We start from the raw sequence: 21,950 nt of genomic DNA, 5'->3' as shown, positions 1-21,950 counted from the left end.
AGACGAAAGTGAAACTAAATGACATTGTAGTCACCATAATGAACAAGAAAAATAATTTGTGAAAATAAATAAATTCCATATACTGCATTGTATTTATTGACCTCTGTACAAGTAATATCTTGGTTGCTCAACCAACTCCACTAGTCAATAGGAGTCACAAGGAGAATGGATAGTAGATAGGTTAATCTGCCAAATTCAATAAGTTCGACGCTGGAATATAGAACTCAAGGTTTTTGCAAACTCTTGGTCTTGATGTTCAATTCTGATAGTAGAGTAGTCAGCTCTCCTTTATGGTGAAGTCTCACAGTATCTGCATCGATAAAATTGTTGACAGAAAAAAACTTTGTAGAAGCGCATAAAACATATGCAAATCTTAAAGAGTGAAGTTAATATTCCCTCAGTGTGAAAACTTATATGCTCATCAGAACAGGAAAATATAGTGCTTTCTAATATACTTGTAAATCACTGGGTCGGCTCAAACTGTTGAAAGTAAGGTTGCAACTTCGAGAATTGAAGTACACCCTACTGTCTTAAGTAAAGTCATTTGACTATTCTTGTTCTAAAATTATGAGCTGTTTCTTTATGGTTGCAATCTTCTCTTATAAGTAATAAACCTCCAGATCTTCTACCTAAAGATGTCAATCACTATAATGTAATAACATACAAGATTTGACGCTATTCTATCAGAACCATACTACCACAAAAGGATAGATGTAGAAGAGGCCTGTACCTGTACAACCACCGATATGCTTGCCTCCTGTTAATAAAGAAAAAAGAATGATTAAGAGACATATTTTCGCTGTAAACGTTAACATGAAATAAATTTAAAAAGACAAGATCTAGATACTGTGCAATGGTAATACAAATCAACCACTCTCAGTAGCAAGAACAGCGTTGACAAATGTCTATAAAGATGCGTCAAAATGGGATGAAAAATAACCATGAAGATATTGAGCTCTAAATGGAAGATTGTTGTAGTAATCATTTTCTGAAGTCCTTTTATTAAATCCATATGATGTTAAACTTCTTGCTACATGGCTTTTACAAGGTCTTAAAAGTAACCAAATATGTTGTGATACTCTTTATGAATTTACTTTGTATTTTTTTATCAGCATCAATAGGAAGAACGAAAAGGGGAAAAGAAACCTATAAAACAATCAATCAAATTGTGGAAGATGTTGCCATTCCCTATAGCATTGTCTGTTCCTTGCATCATGATGAATCCTGCTCTAAATATTGTGAAGAAAATTGTACATGGATTTAACATTATCGAGGTTGGATAAAAAAAATTCTGAGCTTATAGAGGATGTTGCTTTAGCCTGGCCCTCTGAGTCCTATGCTGCATGCTTCTTTAAAGGCATCAGGATTCAATGGAATTTTCTACAGAAAACAAGCCCTACTGGAAATAATTATGGCCTGAGAATTTTGTCTTGAACTGCTCTTTCCTATTTTGAAAACTTTTTTATCAGCCTTGGACACACTAAAGAGCTACTATGTACAGTATGAGGTCCTTTTTGGAAGTTCTCTTTCCCGGAGGTTTGATGCAAAAGATGTTTTAAAAGAAAGGATAAGTGCACCTCTTCCCTTCTCACTTTCCATATATTATTCATAGTTCAAGATGGTGGAGGTTGATCGTGTATTAGGGCTCTAAAAGGACACAAATATTTGATTCACATCAGCTCTTAAATACGTAATTCGAAAAATATGTACATCCGTATTTTTCCATTTAAAATATGAATAATGAATATTTGACATATAGAAGAACATGTACTGCTCTAAGTTTATTTAGTATTACTATTACTAAATGTAACACAAAAATTTTCTTCTGCTAGTGTATATGTTGACTTTGAAGGTTAATGACATTTTTTTCTTTTTAACTTAGTCATATTCAATCATATCCTGTGCTATATAAATTGAATCTTAAGTTAGATATCAATACATATAGTTCCATATCTGAAAAATATGCATGTTTGTATATTGAACTAAAATGACTGAATATTTGTACATTATGAAACCTAACCAATATTTTCCTTTTTTTCATATACAAAAGTGGATATAGATTTGAAATGTTGAGTTGTGTATACAAGAACCATGTCTTCTACGAGTACTTTTAGCTTCACTCTCATCATTCTGTTGAAAGTGTTGCTGCCAAATGTATACTTCAATCTGAGTAAGTACCCTACCCTAAGACCAAATCATGTGTTTCGCCAAAATGGATTCAACACGAAAGATAGAATCAAATTACAACATTAGACGTATGATACAGACATTGCAAAATATTTAAGTTACAAGCATGATAGTTGTTGCTTACCAATAAAAACATTTGGAACGGTAAATTGTCCTGTCAATCTTTCCAACAACTTTTGTAGCTGATGACCTTGGGGACCTGATGTATGGATGTCTCATCATGTAAGCAGACATGAACAACCAAATAAAGCTCAATTTAATATATCACACTCACCAGGTATTTTTTTTAAAATGAGAGCATTACTAACAGTCTAACATGTAATAATCTTCATTTCAGTGCATGAGAAAACTAGACATGTTCAAAGAGTGATCTGTCTAAGGCTCTAAGCAGCGTGGTAAAAGAAAGCACCAGTCTCGCAGGAACAAAGTGCCAATTAATGCATAGAGTTCATTTCTGTTTCTTTTAATCAACTTAACACTTACTGGAACTACACAAGAAGTAGAAATTTTGAGCATTTTTTCTTTCTAATACTTTTCCATGTCACATTTCATTGATACACACAAACTGATTATATTCCTAGGAAACAAATTAGCTAGTTAGATACTGACTTTAAGCTAACCTCTTTATTGTAATAGAGTGGATAAGGATCAAACTTAGGGGTTGGGACCGTTAGGTTCCTAGTCGAGCTATGGAATATTGAAATGAAATAGTTAGTGTATTCATCACTTCTTGTAATCAATGATGGTGTTATAGAAAGTCTAGTTGAAATTTTTTGGTGTATTCCACATAACGATAAATTTCCATAAGAGTAGGATGTCTTAATAGCAGTTTTTTTTTTTTTAAATGGCAAAACTTATTTTAACTTTAACTGATCATAACACGATCAAGTTAAACTAGTACTGAAACAATAAGATGGAAGCTTACATGCCCATCGCGTTGGGCTTATTAACTGCAACTGAATGAAAATTTCGTGTCTCTATCGCAGGGGCGGATCCAGGATTTCAGTTCTGGGGGACCGCGTACAAAAGATAGACGAAAAATTTTCTTAACGCAATTTTATTCACAAGAGATACACCACAACCCAAACAAAACGAGTAGAATAGCCTACGTCAATATCTCCAAAATATTTCAAAAGAGGAAGACATAAATTATGTAAAATGAATATAATTTAATTTTTAAGGGAGGTGGTTTACAGAAACCAATCTATCTTTTTTTCCCAAAATTTTGGGGGGCCGTGGCCCCGCCTGGACTGTATATAGATCCGCCCGTGTCTCTAACACTAGTTTGCAATCTTATCTGCAATCTCTTGATCTAAATTGCAGCTTAGATGTTCAAATTCTCAAAATCATAGCTACCAAAATTCGAGCATTCATTCGCAACCAAAAAAAAAAAAAAAAACACCAGAAAAAAGAAACATTACCTAGCTGATCCAGTTCAATAACTAAAGGCTCAACCCCAATCCTCCTGAACAGCGATTTCACCTCCATCGAGTAACTTCAATCTCAAAAAAAAAAAAATCTCAGCTTTTTTTTTAAGCACAGAATTCACAAATCCACATCAAGAACCAAACCAAGAGACTCACGAGCACCAACTCTTGGAGTAAATAACCACAGGATTCTCCGCCACCGTCTTCTTCACTGAATCCTCGAGCCGAGATCCGAACGATGCAGGTTTCGAGCACATCGAACGAACGGCAAACGTTCTGCGGTGACCGTAAGAATAAATAGGGGAAGACCGAAGAACAGCTGGCGGCGGTGAGATTGCGGTGACCGGAAGAGGGAGGTGACGGCACCGCGCCGTCTCCGGTGCGGCGGTGACACCGACGGTCGGTCGCATTAGGTCGCAGCGATTTACCGCCATTGATAAGCTCCGAGAGAGAAAAAACCCTTTTATTATTAATTTACTTAATTATTTTTTATTTCTTTGAAAATTTGGAAGGTTACAAAGCTTTGAAATGTTTATTTCCAGGATCTTGGGATGTGTTCATCCGCCGACCGAGATCTGCGAATGAAGCGGGGAGAGCGGTTTGGTGTGGAGCTAGAATTCTGTAAGTTAAAGTGCGCCTATGAAAAAGGGACAAATTTTGAAAATCGATCCATTTACAAAAATTAACATATTTGTCGAAATCGACTCAGTTTCAATCATACATCTTTTCAACATATTTGTCGAAATCTACCAAGTTTCAACCATCTGGTTGAAATTGAGTCGATTTAGACAAAAAATATCTGAAACTTTACGGCACTTTATCCTCCGTGAAGTTTAGCAGCCAGGTAATTACCCTGTGTAAGTTCACGGCACTTGAAGTCCCGTAAACTTGTAAAGAGTGTTTTAGATTTATGGGACTTGAAGTCCCGTGAAGCTGCATGTCTTAAAAAACATGCATAGTCTGTTATGCCTGGTTTTTATATATCTGGAAAATGGGCCTGAGACTTCACGGGACTTCATTGAAGTCCCGTGAAGTTTTAAACAAATTTCAAAGGCTTGAAGTCCCGTGAAGAGTTGACACCGTTAATCAAATTTTATTAGAGGGTCTTAAACTTCACGGGACATGAAGTCCTGTGAAGTTTTATAAATTTTTTTTATTAAAATCGACCCAGTTTTAACCATCCTTTTGACAAATATATTAAAAAGATGTCAATTTTTGCAATTATTTTTGTAAATGGGTCGATTTTCAAACTTTGTGTATGAAAAAGAGACGAATGCATTCCATGTAGTTCTGGGCCGTACCAGATTGCTATAGCCCACAGGAAAAATCGGGCTTGGTCTCCCCCCTTCCACAAAGCCGCTGTATTTATTACCATTACAGATTTACTTTCTTCTCATCCGATGTTCACATTAGCCATTTTTTTTTTACATATAACACCTATTAAATAAGAAGAATCATATTTATATTAAATGTCTAATGTAAACCACTCGCATGCCTATCTTGCATATGATGATTATACACACATGTGCAATAAGAACATATACCAATATAAACATGCTTCTAACATTAAACTATGTGCGCTTTTAAAAATTTGATGGAAATATATAATTAGACCATGGGATGATTTATTTTTATGGCAATTTAATTTTTTAGAATGAGTTTACATGAGCGAATTGGGAACCCCATGCATGTCACTCTAACAAGCTATTTACTTTTACCATCTCTCTATTGAACTTAGGCGCTTCTAATATTTTTCATAAGCATCCAAGCCATTTTTTAATAAAAAATTCAACCTAAAATGCTATAGTATTATTTTTTTTACTTTTTGATAAATGCTACAGCATTTTTTAGGCGTTATAATATGGATTAAAATATATAAAGAGAGGTAAATTTACTATAGTTTATACCATGTATTAGTTACTTCCTAATTCCTAATTGTATTTCAATTGATATCCAAAAACAAAAGAAATGGAAGAAGTGTTATTTTCATTACTTTCAAAAACATGATTAATTTTTTTAATTCTACTACTTCCTACGTCATAATTTTAAAAGTTATTTCTTAATCTACTTTTTACTTTTAGTACTTCTAGTCATGTAAACGGACCCAAATTTTATTAACACTAGTATCACAAAGCGCGTGGTGCATCCATATGACATAAAAAACATATGATTTTTTTTGGGTTTCATTTTACGTTGGATTTTCACAGAGTGCGATAAATTTTTTACGGTTTTTTTAACGTGAGCACACATTCGTTGATTTTTCTGAATGCGAGAGCAATTTAGTTAAATTTTTTTAAGCGTGATGGTTTTTCTATAGTTGTCGGAAAGTGCATTCTCCGAAAAAGGCCTTCCTGAGCGTTTATTTTGCAGGCCAACATTGATAACAGGCCGCCCCCAATTTTGGGCTTATATGTTCTCATATTAACGATCTCATCACGTAACTAGGTTAGAAACGAACCCGGCCCACGTTAGCTCAAATCGTATCCCACCTTGCTTCCCTTGTCTCTCCGGTACTCTGCCCTCCCGAGGATCGACGATCATGGCGACTCGTCTCTTGGCCCGATCCAATACCCTAACCCTAGCCCTAAACAGGACCTTCGTCATTCAACAATCACAATGCCTTCGTCATCTTCACTCACTCACTTCCCCCCTCGATCTCGGATCGTATCAGCCGTCGCCTTCGTTTAGATCCGCTCTCAGGCCCGGTCTCGTCGCCGCTTCTTCATCACCGGCGATCTCCTCCGTAATTGGATCCAAGAAGGTACGAATCGGGTTCTGTCCTCCGCGTGATCGTCGAGTTTGTTGATTTTGGTGGTGTTTGATTTGGTATTTGAGTATCAGGTAGAGATTTTTAAGGCGTTGTGGTGTAATTTTGATCGAGACTGTACTTGCACAGATAAAAAAAAATGGCAGCGTCACACGATCTTTGTCTATGATGACTGAACTTTTTCTCGAATCGTAACCTGATCGATATTTTAAGGTATTAGGGAATACTTATGGTCGATGATGCTGTTATAGAGCTTAAGGACCCCTTTTAATAGGTATTTGTTGTTTTGGACATTGACTGTGTGTGTTAATGGTAGAAACTTTTGTCTTAAGGGTCATTTAGTCAAAAGATGAAGAAGCGAAGCAGCTCAACTTGTTAGCGTTTTTGACTTATCAAGCAGTAAATGACAGTCCCAATCTATTATCAGCTAACTAAATGATCTAGTACAAGGTGGTGTTTAGGAATCACGTGTCTATGGGTCATTAATCAAATCATAGTTTCTTATAATTAGTTCATGAATTTTCTTCGTGTAATCACCATTAGTGCATGATATGTGCAATATTCTTTGATATTTATGTATTTTTTTTATTTTTTTATATACCGTTGAATGAATTTTTTGACCTATCTCAATGTTATCTATGGTGCTTATTTTTTTGTTCTCTAGAAATCTTACATGATTTTTTTTTCTTCTCTTTTTTCAGTTTGGATAACTTACAAGATACCTCTTCATTTATAACCCGTGTTTCAAGAGACCCCCCCTCATCTAACAGGTTCAACATGAAAATTGTTAGCTTTTAAATAGTGATGTTAACGCATGTGAAAACCTGAAATTTATCACAAAACTAAACTACTCTTATTGTGTTTATCCGATATCTTATATCTTCCTCTTCGTTTACATTTGATCTAAAAGATGAACTACTCGTAGTTTATCTCCCTTAATGCTTGTTGAGGTAAGACACTTTTGAATATTTCTTACTGGATTCCTTTAACTGACGAATTCCACTTATTTATTTTTTGGGTCAAAAAAAATGGAAATCTTGTGTATGCAGGATCAGTCTTCCTTTTGCTTCTAGTCAAAGGTCAACTTGTAGAGATTATAGTTTGAAATGTTTATGTGGGCTTAATGTTGAGAGGAGGATGTCTAATGACTCTAATCATCAAACTATCCACACAAACTCCACTACAATTACTGTAACTTCCATTGAAGAAAACATGTTCATTTTTTTATTGGCTCCAATTTACTCAATTCGGGACCTTAGGAGAATTAGAGAACTATAAAAAGGAAGGTGATGAAAATATAAAAGAAAAATCGATGATTCACTTCAAAAAAATTTTTTTTTTTTTGAAAAGGATGATTCACTTCAAAATGGTCATTGGGAATCTTAGGAGAGAGAAAGAAGAGCTAGTGAAGGAGTTAACTGAGACGGGATTTGAAGTTGAAGTATGAAAATGCATCTAATACATTTGTTGTCAAGTTCTTAAGTGTACTTGTGATTTATATTGTAAGTAGACAGCGGGATTAAGTCTGTGTTATGAAATTTCATATTATGAACCCATTTTTGTTTGAGTTTTCTCTTAAATTGTTGAGATTGTTTTTTTGTTTTATGTACACAATAGTATGGTAAGGTGTGCTGGCATTTCCCAATGCGCTTTTAAAACTAATTGCATACTCTTTATACCCCTTTCATTTAATACCTTAAAAATTCATAGAGTAAGTTAGCAAACGTACAGACATGAAGGCTATATTAAAATAATCTTAATTTTCAGGTGGGGGATATTTTTATCACTTTACTCTTCCTCCTTTGAAATTTAAGGCTGTAGTTATGGGTGTTAAAGTGAAAGAAGTGTTTTAACTCATTACGATTGTTTAGCAAGATATAGGAAGTAAATATGCAAATAAGATAGATTGGAGGTATATAGGTACAAACACAAGAAACAAAACATCATTTAGCTAAAATCACGTTTTTTGGCCTACCTAAATAAACGCTCGGAAACTAGGACTGCCTTTTCCTAAGAATGCCCCTCCCTGCAACTATGGAAATTTTATCACTTGAAAACATGACTAAATTGCTCTGGCATTTGGAAAAACAATGAATGTGTCCTCATGCTAAAAAAAACTTAAATTGAAATGAACGAAAAATAACAAAAACTGTGGGTTTTTCCCCCTTAAAAATATTTTGAATTACGCGAACTAACTTGTCACTAGATTGAATAGAAAATAAACAAACAAAAAACGTGGGCAAGAGCCCATGAAAATTGAGATTTTGCGGTAACCATACTTAAATTCGATTGAGTCAAGACAAATGAAAATAGATAGAACTTGTATATTTCAAATACACGGACTTAGTTTCCATTGAGTCAAAACAAATGAAAAATGGAAAAAACATGTGGATTATATAACTTATGAAAAGCGCGAATTTTGAATTATCTTTATGTAATTGCCATTAGGTTGAAAACAAATTAAAATTGATAAAAATTTTGTTATAACCCATGAAAATTAAAATTTTTGAAAAATGTGTGCTTCATATCCATTGAGTAAAAACGAACAAAAATCATGGTTTATAGCACATCGTAATCGTGAATTTTTAAGTACATAACATTAATTGGTGTTAGGTTGAAATTTACGAAAATGGTAAAAAATATCATGAACTTCGACGTATACATACTTAATTTTCATTGGGTTGAAACAAATGAAAATGAGCTAAAACTTTTGGTCATGAAAATTGTGAATTTTGAACTATTCATACTTGCCATGAAAGTGAATGTTAATAAACATAAATTGTGAGTTGTAGCTCATTAAAATCATCTAACTTTTAAGAGTCAATCCCTAATTGCCATTATTGCCATTGGACTGGAAGAGGAAAAAAATCGTAGGCTATAGTTAATGAAAACCATGAAATTTTGAAGTAAACGTGCTTAATTGCCATGAGATAAAATCGAGCAAAAATTAGACTAAAAACATGGGTTAGAGCCCATAAAAATCGTAAATTTTGATATACCCACTTAATTTTTATTGTGTTGAAATGTATTAAAATGGAGATAAATGTGGTTTTGAAATATGTGGACTAAATTTTCGATGCATCGAAACAAATGAAAATATACAAAATTTATAGCCTATGATAATCGCGAATTCCAAAGTATGCGAGCTTAATTGTCATTAGGTCAAAGTGAAATAAAATGTTCAAAAATTATGCGTGCCTCATAATAACCTTGAATTTTGAAGTAAGCCTGTTTAATTGTCATTAGATGAAAACAAACAAAAATGGACAAAAACTATGGGTTATATATAACCCATAGAAATCGTGAATTTTGAACTAGATATGCTTAATTGTCATTGGGTCAAAGCAAATAAAGATAAGTAAAAAACTTGGATTATAACTTATAATAGTCATGAATTTTGAAGTACGCATGCTTAATTAATAATGAGTTAAAATCAACAAAAATGTACAAAAATTGTCAGTTAAATTCCATGAAATTCTAAATTTTAAAATACACATACTTAATTGCCACAGAGTCTAAACGCACCAAAATGGACAAAAATCATGCGTTAAAACGCATGAAAATCGCAAATTTGGAAATACCCATACTCAGTTTCCATTGGGTTCAACAAACGTAAATGGACACAAATCGAGGGACAGCACATGAAAATTATGAATTTTAAAGTACGCATACTTAATTGTGATTGTATCGAAACAAACAAAAAAAGTAACATGTAACACGAATTTTACAATACATGTACTTTGTTGCCATTGGATGGAAAGAGATAAAAATGTAAAAAACCGTGAAAATCATGAATTTTCAAGTACCCCATCGTTAGTTAGCATTGGGTCGAAATTAACAAAGATTGTCAAAGATTGTGGTGCTGAAATACATGTACTTAATTATGAAAATAGACAAAAAATTGTGGGTTAAATACGTTTATCTGACTGGTTAAGTGGTCGTGGGTAACTAAGATGATTAGCTTAAACCTGCTCGAGTGAGATTTTTGCTACTCGATTGTCCATACTGAGAGTATTAATATCATAATCATGTAAAATTCAACAACCAATCTTTTGTCTTTTCTCATTAGTGGTTTATACTTTATACTGCTTATTTCTGGTTTAATCCTGTTTGATATGGTTTCTGATGCTCATACTTGCGTAGATTCTGGGATATGAAAAAACTCTACCTCGCTGGTTTTCTGCAAATTCAGCAAAGACAAATCCCACTCAATTCCTGCTGAAAGAAGGTGCTTATTAATTCTACCACACCATTATTTTGTTTGAGGCTAAATAGCACTTAAATACCATATTGTTCACTCCCTTAGCACTTATATACCCTCACTTGTATTTCATAGCATTTATATACCCCCCGAGTTATTCAAAGTTGGCATGTTAATACCATTTGTTTTGCAAATTCTAACGAGAATTTTTTTGTCCAAAAGTTCCCATATAACATTCATATGCTAATTATATAACTTTCTATCTATTAAATTTGTTGAATTCATTGATAAAATTTTTCAAATTCTATTTTTAAAATAGAATTAGGATATATTTAAATTAAATGGGAACTTTCGGATGAAAATTTTCATGTTTGCATGACAGAGGGTGTTAACGTGCTAATTTTGAACAGCATAGAGGTATATAAATGCTATGAAATACAACTGAGGATATATAAGTGATAAAGGAGTGAAACTATAAGGTGTATAAGCGCTATTTAGTCTTTGTTTGACTTTGCCCTTATATTGTATAACGGGAGACTATGCAGGACACAAAGGAAGTCACTAGTTTCAGTCCGTTGGAAACAATCTCCATCAAGCCGAGGAGCGGTGGATTGGGAAATGAAAGCTTGAAGATTAAGAGAACTGAGCTCTCACAAAAGATCACATTTGCTCTGATTCCTGCTCTTGTTCTCATATCAAAGTCATCTCTAACTACTTCACTGCTGGTTCTTTCAGTATACTGGCAAATACATGGGTTTTTCAAGGAGATATTCCTTGATTATGTTCATCAGGAAGTTACTAGGAAATGGGTCTTGGTATATTTCAATATTCTTCTGCTTATCTTAGCCAAGGACACATTCCTTGACTTTGGTTTAGTATGATTTTTTTTTGAATGAGAATAATGCTGAAAAATAATGCAGGAGGGACACCGATAAGAGTTTTGACCTTCTCTACTCAAATTTGGCTTCCAATTTTTATACTGTGCGTTATTCTGTTTTCATTTAGGTGGCATTGGGAGAAAAATGAATGGCAAATTGGGCTTTCCTTTCTATATTATCCCTATTTTATTATGTTTATATTTTGGTGGCGTGGGGGAGAATAATGGATGGGTATCAGCATCTGTATTTTTGTTGGAATAAGTGGATGTTAATGAATATATTTTGACTTCTGTATTCTGAAAAATAAAATATAGTCCTTCTATATTCAAAGTTTTCCCTTTTTATATTCTCTCTGTATTATAATGTTTTCTCTCTTGGGAGAATAATGTATGGATATCATAATTTATGTACATATGTTTATGGACTTTCTGGTTGTTTTTAGGCTTATGATTTACAACTTGATCTTAAAATGTTACAAATTTGATTTATGAGCTCTAATTGTCCAGCTGATGTACAACCGCGTTTACGTACTTCACATTTTTGTGGTAATTAATACCAAGGGAAAATTATGTTAAGGTCCGAAAAGTAATAATTTCATATGACCTGACTACTCCAACTTTTCCTCATGTGCTTAAAGTACTTTCTCCTCTTTCTCTTCCTCTTTTTTTCTCTCAGACGCCGACATCCCCTTCCGTCGCCGCCGACCTTGCGTGCAAGCTCCGGCCAAATTATTTGCTCTTTTTCTCCCACTAAGTTTCCCCGATCTCTCTTTCTTTCCCTCAAAACTAAAAAAACCCTAATTTTTTCCGACGCTAAAGGAGAAGAGGTGGCGAAGAACACGACGGAGGAGGCGGTGCGGAGGAGGACGAGAAGGAGCTCGATGTTGTCGCAAGTTCCACATAACATCCAAGCTATTGGTTTTTTAAAGAAATTTGTAATTTCTATTTGAACGTCGTGAAAAGATGAAAGATTCAAAGATATACTGGCTCAATGTGATTTTTGATGTTAAATTCAAGTCCAATGTGGAATATTAAATCTAATGGGTTAGAAGTGAAGTCCATGGTCTTGTATGTTAAGTCTATTGGGTTGAATAATAAGTCCAATGGATTGTATGTTAAGTCTATTGGATTGAATAATAAGTCTATTTTGTTGAATATTAAGTGTAACAGATTATATATTAAGTCCAGTTTGGTTCGTGTTAAGTCTAGTTTGGTTCGTGTTAAGTCCACTTTGTTGGATATCATGTCCCCATGATATAATTTTGATGATAACAATTTATTCATAATGTGAATCACTATGTGTGTTATACAAATGCACTAACATTTAAATGCAGTTTTCAACATCAAATATGAACAAGTGGAAGATGAGTTCAAGGCATTATGAAGTAAAGAAGATGAAGAACAAATACATCAATGTAATTTTTACATTTTTCTTTACTTAGAAATTTTTTACAAGACTTGATCACACACACACACACATAGAAATTAGAACACACTAACACAGGCTTAGTGTGTTAGTTAACAATAGAAATCCCCTATATTAACCATTAGAGTATTTAGTTAATCATTGAGTCTAAAAATATTTCATACATAATATTTTTTTTCCTTAGTAGTCGACTAATTAGAATAGTAGTCGACTATTGAAGTCTGAGTTCAAAATATAAGTTTCTGTAAAACTACAAAGTAGTCGACTACTAAGGATTATAGTCGACTACTCAGCTTTGAATTTTGATTTACAGAACTTTTATTTTACAGAGTAGTCGACTACAAGCAATTATAGTCGACTACTGAGCTTTGAAATTTATTTTACAGAACGTTTGTTTTATAGTATAGTCGACTACTAACAATTATAGTCGACTAATGATATTTGATTTTTGTTTTCCAGACTTTCTGTAATACAGAATAGTCGACTACTAAGAAGAATAGTCGACTACTAAGTTTCAGTTTCTAAATTCCAGACTTTCTGTATTACAGAGTAGTCGACTACTAATGCAGTTTTTCTGAACGTTAATGTTTGAATCATTAACAATTTATAGCCGTTTTTAAACGTTTTTAAAGTTTAAAAACTTGTCTTTTCAAGGGATATAAAAAGGTTATATGTTCAGAAAAATGGCACATTATCATATACCTATAATCTTCAATCTTTGTGCATTGTTCAAGAGTTAAAAATATTCAGATTTTGCTAAGTATTAAGAAAAAGATTGTTTCCGAAATTGCTTTTTATCCTCATTCAAAATACAAATTATTTAGGCAATTTCCAGATGATAAAATTATTCCTAAGCCACTGCTACACAAATCTACAAATCAAGGCTTATAGGAATTGAGTTGTATGATTAAAGGAAAGGTCTCTTGGTTTGAGAGAGGTTGATCTCTTGGTTTAGGGATTGGTGTGCAATTGGCAAAGTGTTGTCAATTAGTGTTACAATTTGCAGGGACTTACAAATTGGTCAGGTTTGGTTTTAATTTTGTACTTGATTCAAAATTATAGTGAAAATCTCAAGCGGGATTTGCTTGGGGACTGGATGTACACCAGATTGGTGGAACCAGTATAAAAACTCTTGTTTGTGATTGTAATTTTCTGAGATTGTTGCCATTCTTTTTTTGCAATTTATAATCTACTTTGCATAAATTTTTAAACGAATACTATTCACACATCCTCTAGTGTTCTAGTGTATCTATTTTAGATCCTACACACTTTAATCATTTTAAGTCTAATTTAAATCATGTTAAGTCTAATTCAACTTGTTTTCCGACTGAAAATAAGTTGAATTAGACTTAACATGATTTAAATTAGACTTAAAAGGAAATTAACATGATTGAAATTAGACTTAAAATAAATTAAATTAGACTTAACGTGAATCAAATTGGACTTAACATGAATCAAATTGGACTTTAAATAAAATTAAACTTAAAATAAGTTGAAATAGACTTAACATGATTCCGGCCATTCCGACCATGTTGTTCGCTCCTTTTCTCCCACTAATTTTTCCCGCTCTCTCTTTCTTTTCACCCCAAAACTAAAAATCCCTCAAATTCATCGGAGTTCTAGTCAAAGGATCTGTCAAGTCCAGTTTGGTTTGTGTTAAGTTCAGTTTGGTTCGTGTTAGTTTAAATCATTTTAAGCCTAATTTAAATCATGTTAAGTCAAACAATAGTTCATGTTAAGTCTATTTATTTCCTATTAAGTCTAATTTAACTTATTTTAAATCTAATTTTATTTTAAGTCAAATTGATTCATGTTAAGTCTAATTTCAATTCCTATTAAGTCTAATTTTAGTTCAAGTTAAGTCTAAATTTAATTAATGTTAAGTCTAATTTTAGTTTATGTTAAGTCTAATTTATTTCCTATTAAGTCTAATACAACTTATTTTAAATCTAATTTCATATTAAGTCCAATTTGGTTCATGTTAAGTCTAATTTTTGTTCCTGTTAAGTCTAATTTTAGTTCATGTTAAGTCTAATTTCAGTTCATGTTAAGTCTAATTTTCGTTCATGTTAAGTCTAATTTCAGTTCATGTTAAGTCTAATTCCAGTTCATATTACGTCTAATTCAACTTGTTTTAAGTCTAATTTCATGTTAAGTCCAATTTAATTCATGTTAAGTCCAATTTCAGTTCATGTTAATTCTAATTTTAGTTCATGTTAAGTCTAATTTTCAGTTCATGTTAAGTTTAATTTCAGTTCATGAGATTAAATCGGACTTAATATGAATCAAATTGGGCTTAACATGTATCAAATTGGACTTAACATAAAATTAGACTTAAAAACAAGTTGAATTAGACTTAATATGATTTAAATTAGATTTAACAGGAATTAAATTAGACTTAACAGGAATTAAATTGGACTTAACATAAAATTAAATTGGACTTAATATAAAATTAGACTTAAAATAAGTTAAATTAGACTTAACATGATTTAAATTAGGTATTTTTTAGTTTTGGGGGGAAAGAAAGAGAGATCGACGAAACTTAGTGGAAAAAAAGAGCGAATAATATGGTCAGAGCGTGCACGCAAGGTCAGCGGTGGAGAAGGGGGATGTCAGCATCTGAGAGAAAAAGAAGGAAGAGAGAAAGAGGAGGAAGTAAATGGCTTAGGAGAAGGGATGGGAGGAGAGGAGAGGAGGAAGGAGGACCAGATTTAGATTTGGAGAGAAGGAAAAGACCGGAGGAAGATGATATTTTGAGCTTTTATATTTGTTTCTCTATGTTTGTGCTTAGTTGGCATGAGAATTACATGAAAAAAGGCTGAATCACATAAATATGTAATTTAGGGGCTGCAGCACATGAGGAAAAGTTGGAGGGGCTAAGTTACATGAAGTTATTACTTTTGGGGCATTGATACAATTTTCCCTAATACCAAAAGAGAAGCTAGTGATGCAGTGTTTACTTGTAAACCTTTTTTGGGAGTAGCAGAGCTTAGATTATGCTTATTAGTTTATATCAGTGGCAACTAATTTCTATCATGTAAGAAGTTATGTGTACTCATTAACTTGTATCAATGACGACTAATTTGTATCATGTAATAAATTATTTTTACGTGTGTTAAACATGCTTTGAAGTGTCAAAAGCGTACAGTTGGTCCAAGAATTGTTACTCTGCCTTTAAGGGGCTGTTTGGTTGGTTTCCTAAAAACCAAAAAAAGGAAATCGGTACAAGGAAATCAATAAAATAATATTTTTATCCATTTTTATCCCTAAAACTCACCCACAACATCTAATAAAATATTATTTTTATCCTCCATCTCATCTCATTTCATCTCCTTTCTTACCTTTAAAAATAAACCAAACACAAGAAATGTGTCACATCATCCAACTCATCACATCTCATCTTATCCCATTTTTAAAAATCACACACATCATCCCATAATATTGTGACAACTCATCTCATCACATTAAACCTTCATTTCCATCCATTTCCTCAAAAAAAAAAAAAAAAACAAGAAATTGATTTCCTTAAGTATGTGTCACATCATCCAATAATATACCTCCAACTCATCTCATCTCATCTATTTTCTTATTTTTAAAAATGAACCAAACACAAACAACCTCAAAACATCATCCAATAATATACCTCCAATTTATTTCCTTATTTTTTTAACCAACCAAACAACCTCAAAACAATTTTTTTTTAAAAATCACTCACATCATCCAATAATAAGGTGACAACTCATCTCATCTCATCTCCTATTCTATAATTTCATTCTTTTTTAACCCAACCAAACAAACTCAAAACAATTATTATAGAAATTAGGTTTCCTATTCTTTAATTTCTAAGTTTTTTTTGCGTAACCAACCGACCCTAATATATAAATAAAATTGATGTCAGTTTTCATTTGATCACTCTAAACTCACGTATATTGTTAAATTGCTAAAAGACTTTTTTTTGAAAATAATGACAAATTTACATCCTAAAGCGAGCATCAAAGAAGACAAATATTCATGTACAAATATCTTTTTTCTGCGTTAAGAATACAATTCTTTTGTCTTACATACAGGAAGCACCATGAAAACCATCACGTTTATTTCGAAGCCCTCCAATTATTTTATGTTATCCACCAACTTTTTATCTAAAATAAAATTAATGAATTACATTTATATCCTCCTCGCTTCTCTTCAAACCCACCCCCCCTCCCTCTCTCTCTCAACCGTTAACCCCAAAAAACAGGAGGAGACCTCAACTTTCACCCACTTTTTCACTCAAATCGCCGCCAGCGAACTCTCTCGGGTCTCGGATGAGATCGTAGCTCCCCTGAAGAACAAAGAAGGCCCTAGAATCTCTCGCTCTGTCTCTTGATCTTTTGATGGATTGCTTGATTCAGCGTGAGTGTGGCTTCAATCAGTGGATTTTGAGCTTCTCTTCACTCAAATCTAGGCCAGATTTTGCTTCTCTCCTCGCATCTCCATCGTTGATCGGTAGAATCGAGTGTTAGTAGTAAAGATCCGCTTCGATTTTGGAGCTAGGGTTGAATTCCAGTAGATTTTGTCTTAAAATTCGAACTTTTTAGCCTATCCTTGGACCTGGCGGTTTAATTCTAGTAGATTTAGTGTCAAATTCGAACTTTTTTGCTTACTTTTGAATAATGCAGCTGATTTTGTAAAATCGTATTGAATATTTTCTAATATTTCCTCTTTATTTATTTCCATTTTTTTTCTTGTCGGTGTTTCCAGCTTTCTTTTTTTTCTTTTTTTGTTCTGTCTTAACTCTTTTCCCTTTTTTGGGGATTTGTTTACATACTGATCGATCTACAGTATTCGAGGGGTTACATCATTGCCTGAATCATCTTTATTTGGATTCATGATTAGGTTTGAGTCTACTTTTTCCAAGTGAAACACTGTGATTTCTGCGAAAAAAGTGATCTTTTTTTGGTTATCATTGTCAGAGGACAAGCAAAAGATTCTGCAGAAAAGTTATCTCTTTCTTTGTTGTCTTGTCATATGGAAGGAATCTTTTATTTATAGATCATCATGCAAGTGCAAACTATTGATAACTCTCGCCCTAATTTTTGTTAAATTGACCATCGATTTGAATTGGTTAGCTATACCGCAATATTTTGGTTTCTCTGCAGTGTTTGGAGTAAACTCCGCCAAGACGTTGAGTAGCCGACAGTCAGCATAAAACATAATCGGATCTTCGTGATATGATACAATACAGGAGTATGGGGATACTGCTCCTAGAGGAGCTTTGTTCTTCCCGAATGTGAATTTTGGTGGGTGGTTTCAGAGAACAATCTTTCTGTTGATAGTTTGGGGAAATGGGTAATATTTTCGTGATATCTTATGCTTTAGGTTTTGTTTTCAGGTGGCAAGATGAATGGATATCAGAACAGAAAGGGGCAGGACCTGCAGAAACCGGCCGCAGGTTGCATGGGAAGGATGATCAATATATTTGATATGAGCACTGGAATGCCAAGAAACAAGCTCCTTACTGAGAAGCCACATCAAGATGGTAGTCTTTTCCTTGATCTTTTGTGAATTTTCTGCTTGCTGCGTCTATTATTTGTTGGTTCGTATAATCTTTGTTTTTGGAAAACATGATCACCTTGAACCTTGGAAGAGGGATACAAATAGCTCTCGTTTCAACTTCTTGTGGATCCTTATTTCTTCATGTTGGTTGAGTTTTGTAAGGTTGACCGTCTTTATTTCTTTTTTTGTTGAGAACGTGAATCGCATTTCACATTTTGTTGATTAAGTTGTTACATTCATCTTAAAATGTGCATGTTTTATTTATCATGGGAGTTACTGCTAGATCCTTGGATTCTCTCTCTTTCAGTTGCCTACTGACTACAAAGCTTAATTGTTCTCTGTAAAAACTGCTTCCTGATTAGTGTTGGGCTACTGCGTCTGATGTTTTTGAATTTATTCTGCTTCCTGTTCGCAAATCTGGTTGTTAACTTCTACTGTTCGCTATTTATTGCTCTGTTTCGACTTTGAAATAGTGCTCTGCAATTATAAGTGGTTTCCAAGTATTAAGAATTGTAAATTAATTGTGCAGCAGGATCTCTGATTCATGGAAATCGGGCAGATGTGGTGAAGCAGAAAGCAATGGATAACTTTGGAGTTCAGAAAGAATATAAGACAGTAAGTAGTGTATAATACTTCAGTTATGCATGAATCTTATTAGGCCTTTATGTTCTTACAAAGAGTTACCTGCAGATAACCACTAATATGTGGAAGAGTTCGAGCAAAAAATCCTGTGGAACACCAATGAAGATGCTTATAGCACAGGAGATGTCGAGAGAACCACAGTCTAAGCAGAATCCATCTAATGTCATTGCTAAATTAATGGGGCTTGAATCGTTGCCAGTGCGCCAGTCAGTTTTAAGTGTCAGAAGAAGCTCACAAGACGGCTATTTACACCACTTTTTATCAGCACAGTCTCGGGGTTACTGGGAGCAAGAAGATAGCTCCTGTCCTAACAGCTTGCAATTGGACACCAAAGTATGTGCCCATAAGGTTGAATGCAAAGATGTACACGAAGTTCAGCAGCAACCATCAAGAAACACTCGTTTCAAGGATAAACCTTCGCCAAATAGAAAGCGAGATGGAAGTCCTACAGAAAAGAGATTGTCACTTGTTTACCAAAAGTTCAATGAAGCAAAGCGTCTCGCTACGGATGAAAAGCTTCTCCAATCAAAGGAGTTTCAAGACGCACTTGAGGTTCTTAATTCTAATAGAGATTTGTTTCTCAAGTTTCTTGAAGAACCAAACGCGATACTCTCAAAAAACCTTGTTGAGTCCCAAACTAGGCCTCCTGCATCCCAAACTAGGCGCATTACTGTATTGAAACCATCAAAAGTGATGGAGGCAAAAGGTGAAGCACTAGAGAGAAGACTTCTACGTCCTGCTTTGGAAGGCACTGATTGCGTAATTAGTGACATAGGCATAGAACGAAGGACCGAAAAAAGCTCAAGTTCTGTTCAGGCTGAAAATATATCTCAGCCTACCAGGATAGTGGTCTTGAAACCTAGTCTTGGAATGCCTCATGAATTGAAGTCAGGGCTAACTTCTCCTGTTACTTTATCAAATTTATCGGAACATAGAAGTTTCGATGGATGTTTAGGGCCTGATGAAGTGACAGAATCTAGAGATATAGCCAAGGAGATCACACGCTGTATGCAAGAATATGTGAGCGGTAACCAGGTGGACGAGATCCTGCTACCTCCGGCATTATCAAACGGGTATGTTGGAGATGAGAGCTCTTTGAATGGATTGGAAACTAACTACATCAAAGAAGAGTGTACTAATTTAAGTGATTCAGAGTCTGTGACTCCGATTTCACGGCATTCTTGTGATTATAACTACAGATTAGGCAGTCCTCACTCAATATCATCTTTTAGTCAGGCATTTTATTCGCCTGAACCATCTGTAATCAAGGAAGCCAAGAGACGGCTCTCAGAGAGGTTGGCTGCGGTGTTTTCTAAAGAAATCAGTCAAGAACAGTCACAAATGCAAAAAACCTCTAGCACTCTGGGTGACATGCTTGCAATTGGAGTAGTACAGATAGAAGAAAGGGCTAATAATTTGACTATCTCAAGCAGAAGGTCATACGGTGGAGAGCAAGATCAGAGGGAATCGACACCACAGATGGAAGGCTGCACCCAGGACTCACCGATGAACCTAGAAAGGTCAAAATCTCTTCCAATATCTTCTTCAGTTTATGAAACCGTTGAGTTGAGTGAAGAAGTTTCAGAGTCTACTATTAACAAATCCATAATACCAAAAGAGGCTGTTGTTAAGTCGAAGAGTGGGATGTCATCTTTCAAGGGGAAAGTTGCGAGTTTATTCTTGTCTAGAATTAAGAAAGCAACTAGGGAGAAACCTATTCCTTCTTGCTTTTTGGGTTTGGACCATTCTGAGGCTTCTGGGGAGAGAAATACTGCTTCATCAGGATCTTTTAAGCATTGTGATTCTGAGGGAAAGACTGAAAATGTTTCCTCTTCTTCAACTTCTTTGAATAGGCCAAAGCATTGTACTCCCTCACCAAAGGTAATCCTTCAATACTTGGTTACTTGTTAATACACTTCTTGTACGTAAGGGTACATTTGAAGCCAATATCTTTCAAAGTTAATTTCATCTCTTGTTAAGATCAATTATCCTTGAGAGCTCCCACAATCCTTTTTTTGGGTCATAGATAAACACCGCTTTTTTTAACATAATCATTTGTACATCTTTTCATAACCACTTTGCAACTTATAAATCTTTGTATGATTGCAACAGGCTCCTCTCTTGTTAGAAAAATCCAGGCAAGCTGATAATTCGAGAGAGAATCAGGACCAGCCTAGCCCCATTTCAGTTTTAGAAGCACCATTTCAAGACGATGCAAACAGTAGCATATGCCAACCATCGGCTAGCATCATTTCATGCCATCCACGTAAGTCAACCTGCGGCTTGGATCCATGGTTTTTACATTTCTTTTTTCTGATTACTGTATTCTTGCACAGAAGCACTATCGAGGTCTCCACCTATTGGTTCTATTTCACGTACACTAGCATATGACAATCCTCGAGATATACCACTAGAAAATTCATCGAAACCCTCCAGAGCTTTGTCCAAGGAATGTGAAGAGCAAGAACGGTCTACACTCATCAAGAAGTTACTCTCATCTGCCAACTTATTAGATAGTTCAGAATGCAGCAATGTTTTAGCTAGGTGGTATTCACTTGATAGCCCTTTAGACCCAATTCTACTTGAAGAGTTCTTGGATAGAAAAACCAGCGATTGCTATTTGATTGTGTCAATGCTGCTCTCTTGTCAATAGGCCGGACTACCTTATTGACAAGTTATCAACGGAATCAACGGACCACATCCTATGGTTGGCCATTGAAGGATCGGCAAGCCTGTTCTACTGTATCAGAGGAGGTGTTGAAATTGGTGGAAGATTGGTTTTCATTTGAAGAAAGGCAAGTTTTTGATGAAACTGAGAACCGAAACATAGTAGTCGACAAATTGGTGAAGGGAGAGATTGGAGGAAGAGGATGGGCCGAGTCGATGTA

The 21,950-nt window shown here is 34.4% G+C and overlaps 3 protein-coding genes across 3 annotated transcripts in view; 2 read left to right on the top strand and 1 right to left on the bottom strand.

Annotated features, from left to right (window-relative positions):
- On the bottom strand, nucleotides 1-4,213 carry LOC109848694 (monothiol glutaredoxin-S10-like). Its single transcript, XM_020418334.1, has 5 exons — nucleotides 3,771-4,213; nucleotides 3,609-3,682; nucleotides 2,312-2,386; nucleotides 731-757; nucleotides 1-310 (listed from the first exon to the last, which is right to left on the bottom strand). Exons 1-5 carry the CDS (start codon nucleotides 4,046-4,048, stop codon nucleotides 225-227), a joined length of 540 nt encoding a protein of 179 aa, XP_020273923.1. The 5' UTR covers nucleotides 4,049-4,213; the 3' UTR covers nucleotides 1-224.
- Nucleotides 6,053-11,806, top strand: LOC109847282 (succinate dehydrogenase subunit 4, mitochondrial-like). Its single transcript, XM_020416520.1, has 3 exons — nucleotides 6,053-6,375; nucleotides 10,525-10,617; nucleotides 11,119-11,806. Exons 1-3 carry the CDS (start codon nucleotides 6,154-6,156, stop codon nucleotides 11,461-11,463), a joined length of 660 nt encoding a protein of 219 aa, XP_020272109.1. The 5' UTR covers nucleotides 6,053-6,153; the 3' UTR covers nucleotides 11,464-11,806.
- LOC109847281 overlaps nucleotides 17,292-21,950 on the top strand; it is a 5,541-nt gene continuing 882 nt past the window's right edge. The window contains 8 exon segments of the mRNA XM_020416519.1: nucleotides 17,292-17,382; nucleotides 18,024-18,164; nucleotides 18,257-18,403; nucleotides 18,950-19,035; nucleotides 19,111-20,943; nucleotides 21,175-21,328; nucleotides 21,399-21,665; nucleotides 21,668-21,947. Coding sequence (XP_020272108.1) covers nucleotides 18,265-18,403; nucleotides 18,950-19,035; nucleotides 19,111-20,943; nucleotides 21,175-21,328; nucleotides 21,399-21,665; nucleotides 21,668-21,947 — 2,759 coding nt within the window. The 5' untranslated portion in view covers nucleotides 17,292-17,382; nucleotides 18,024-18,164; nucleotides 18,257-18,264.

This window comes from Asparagus officinalis, chromosome 7 (genome assembly GCF_001876935.1).
Source record: "Asparagus officinalis chromosome 7, Aspof.V1, whole genome shotgun sequence".
Classification (NCBI taxonomy): Eukaryota; Viridiplantae; Streptophyta; class Magnoliopsida; order Asparagales; family Asparagaceae; genus Asparagus; species Asparagus officinalis.
This window is presented reverse-complemented; position numbering and strand designations above follow the sequence as displayed.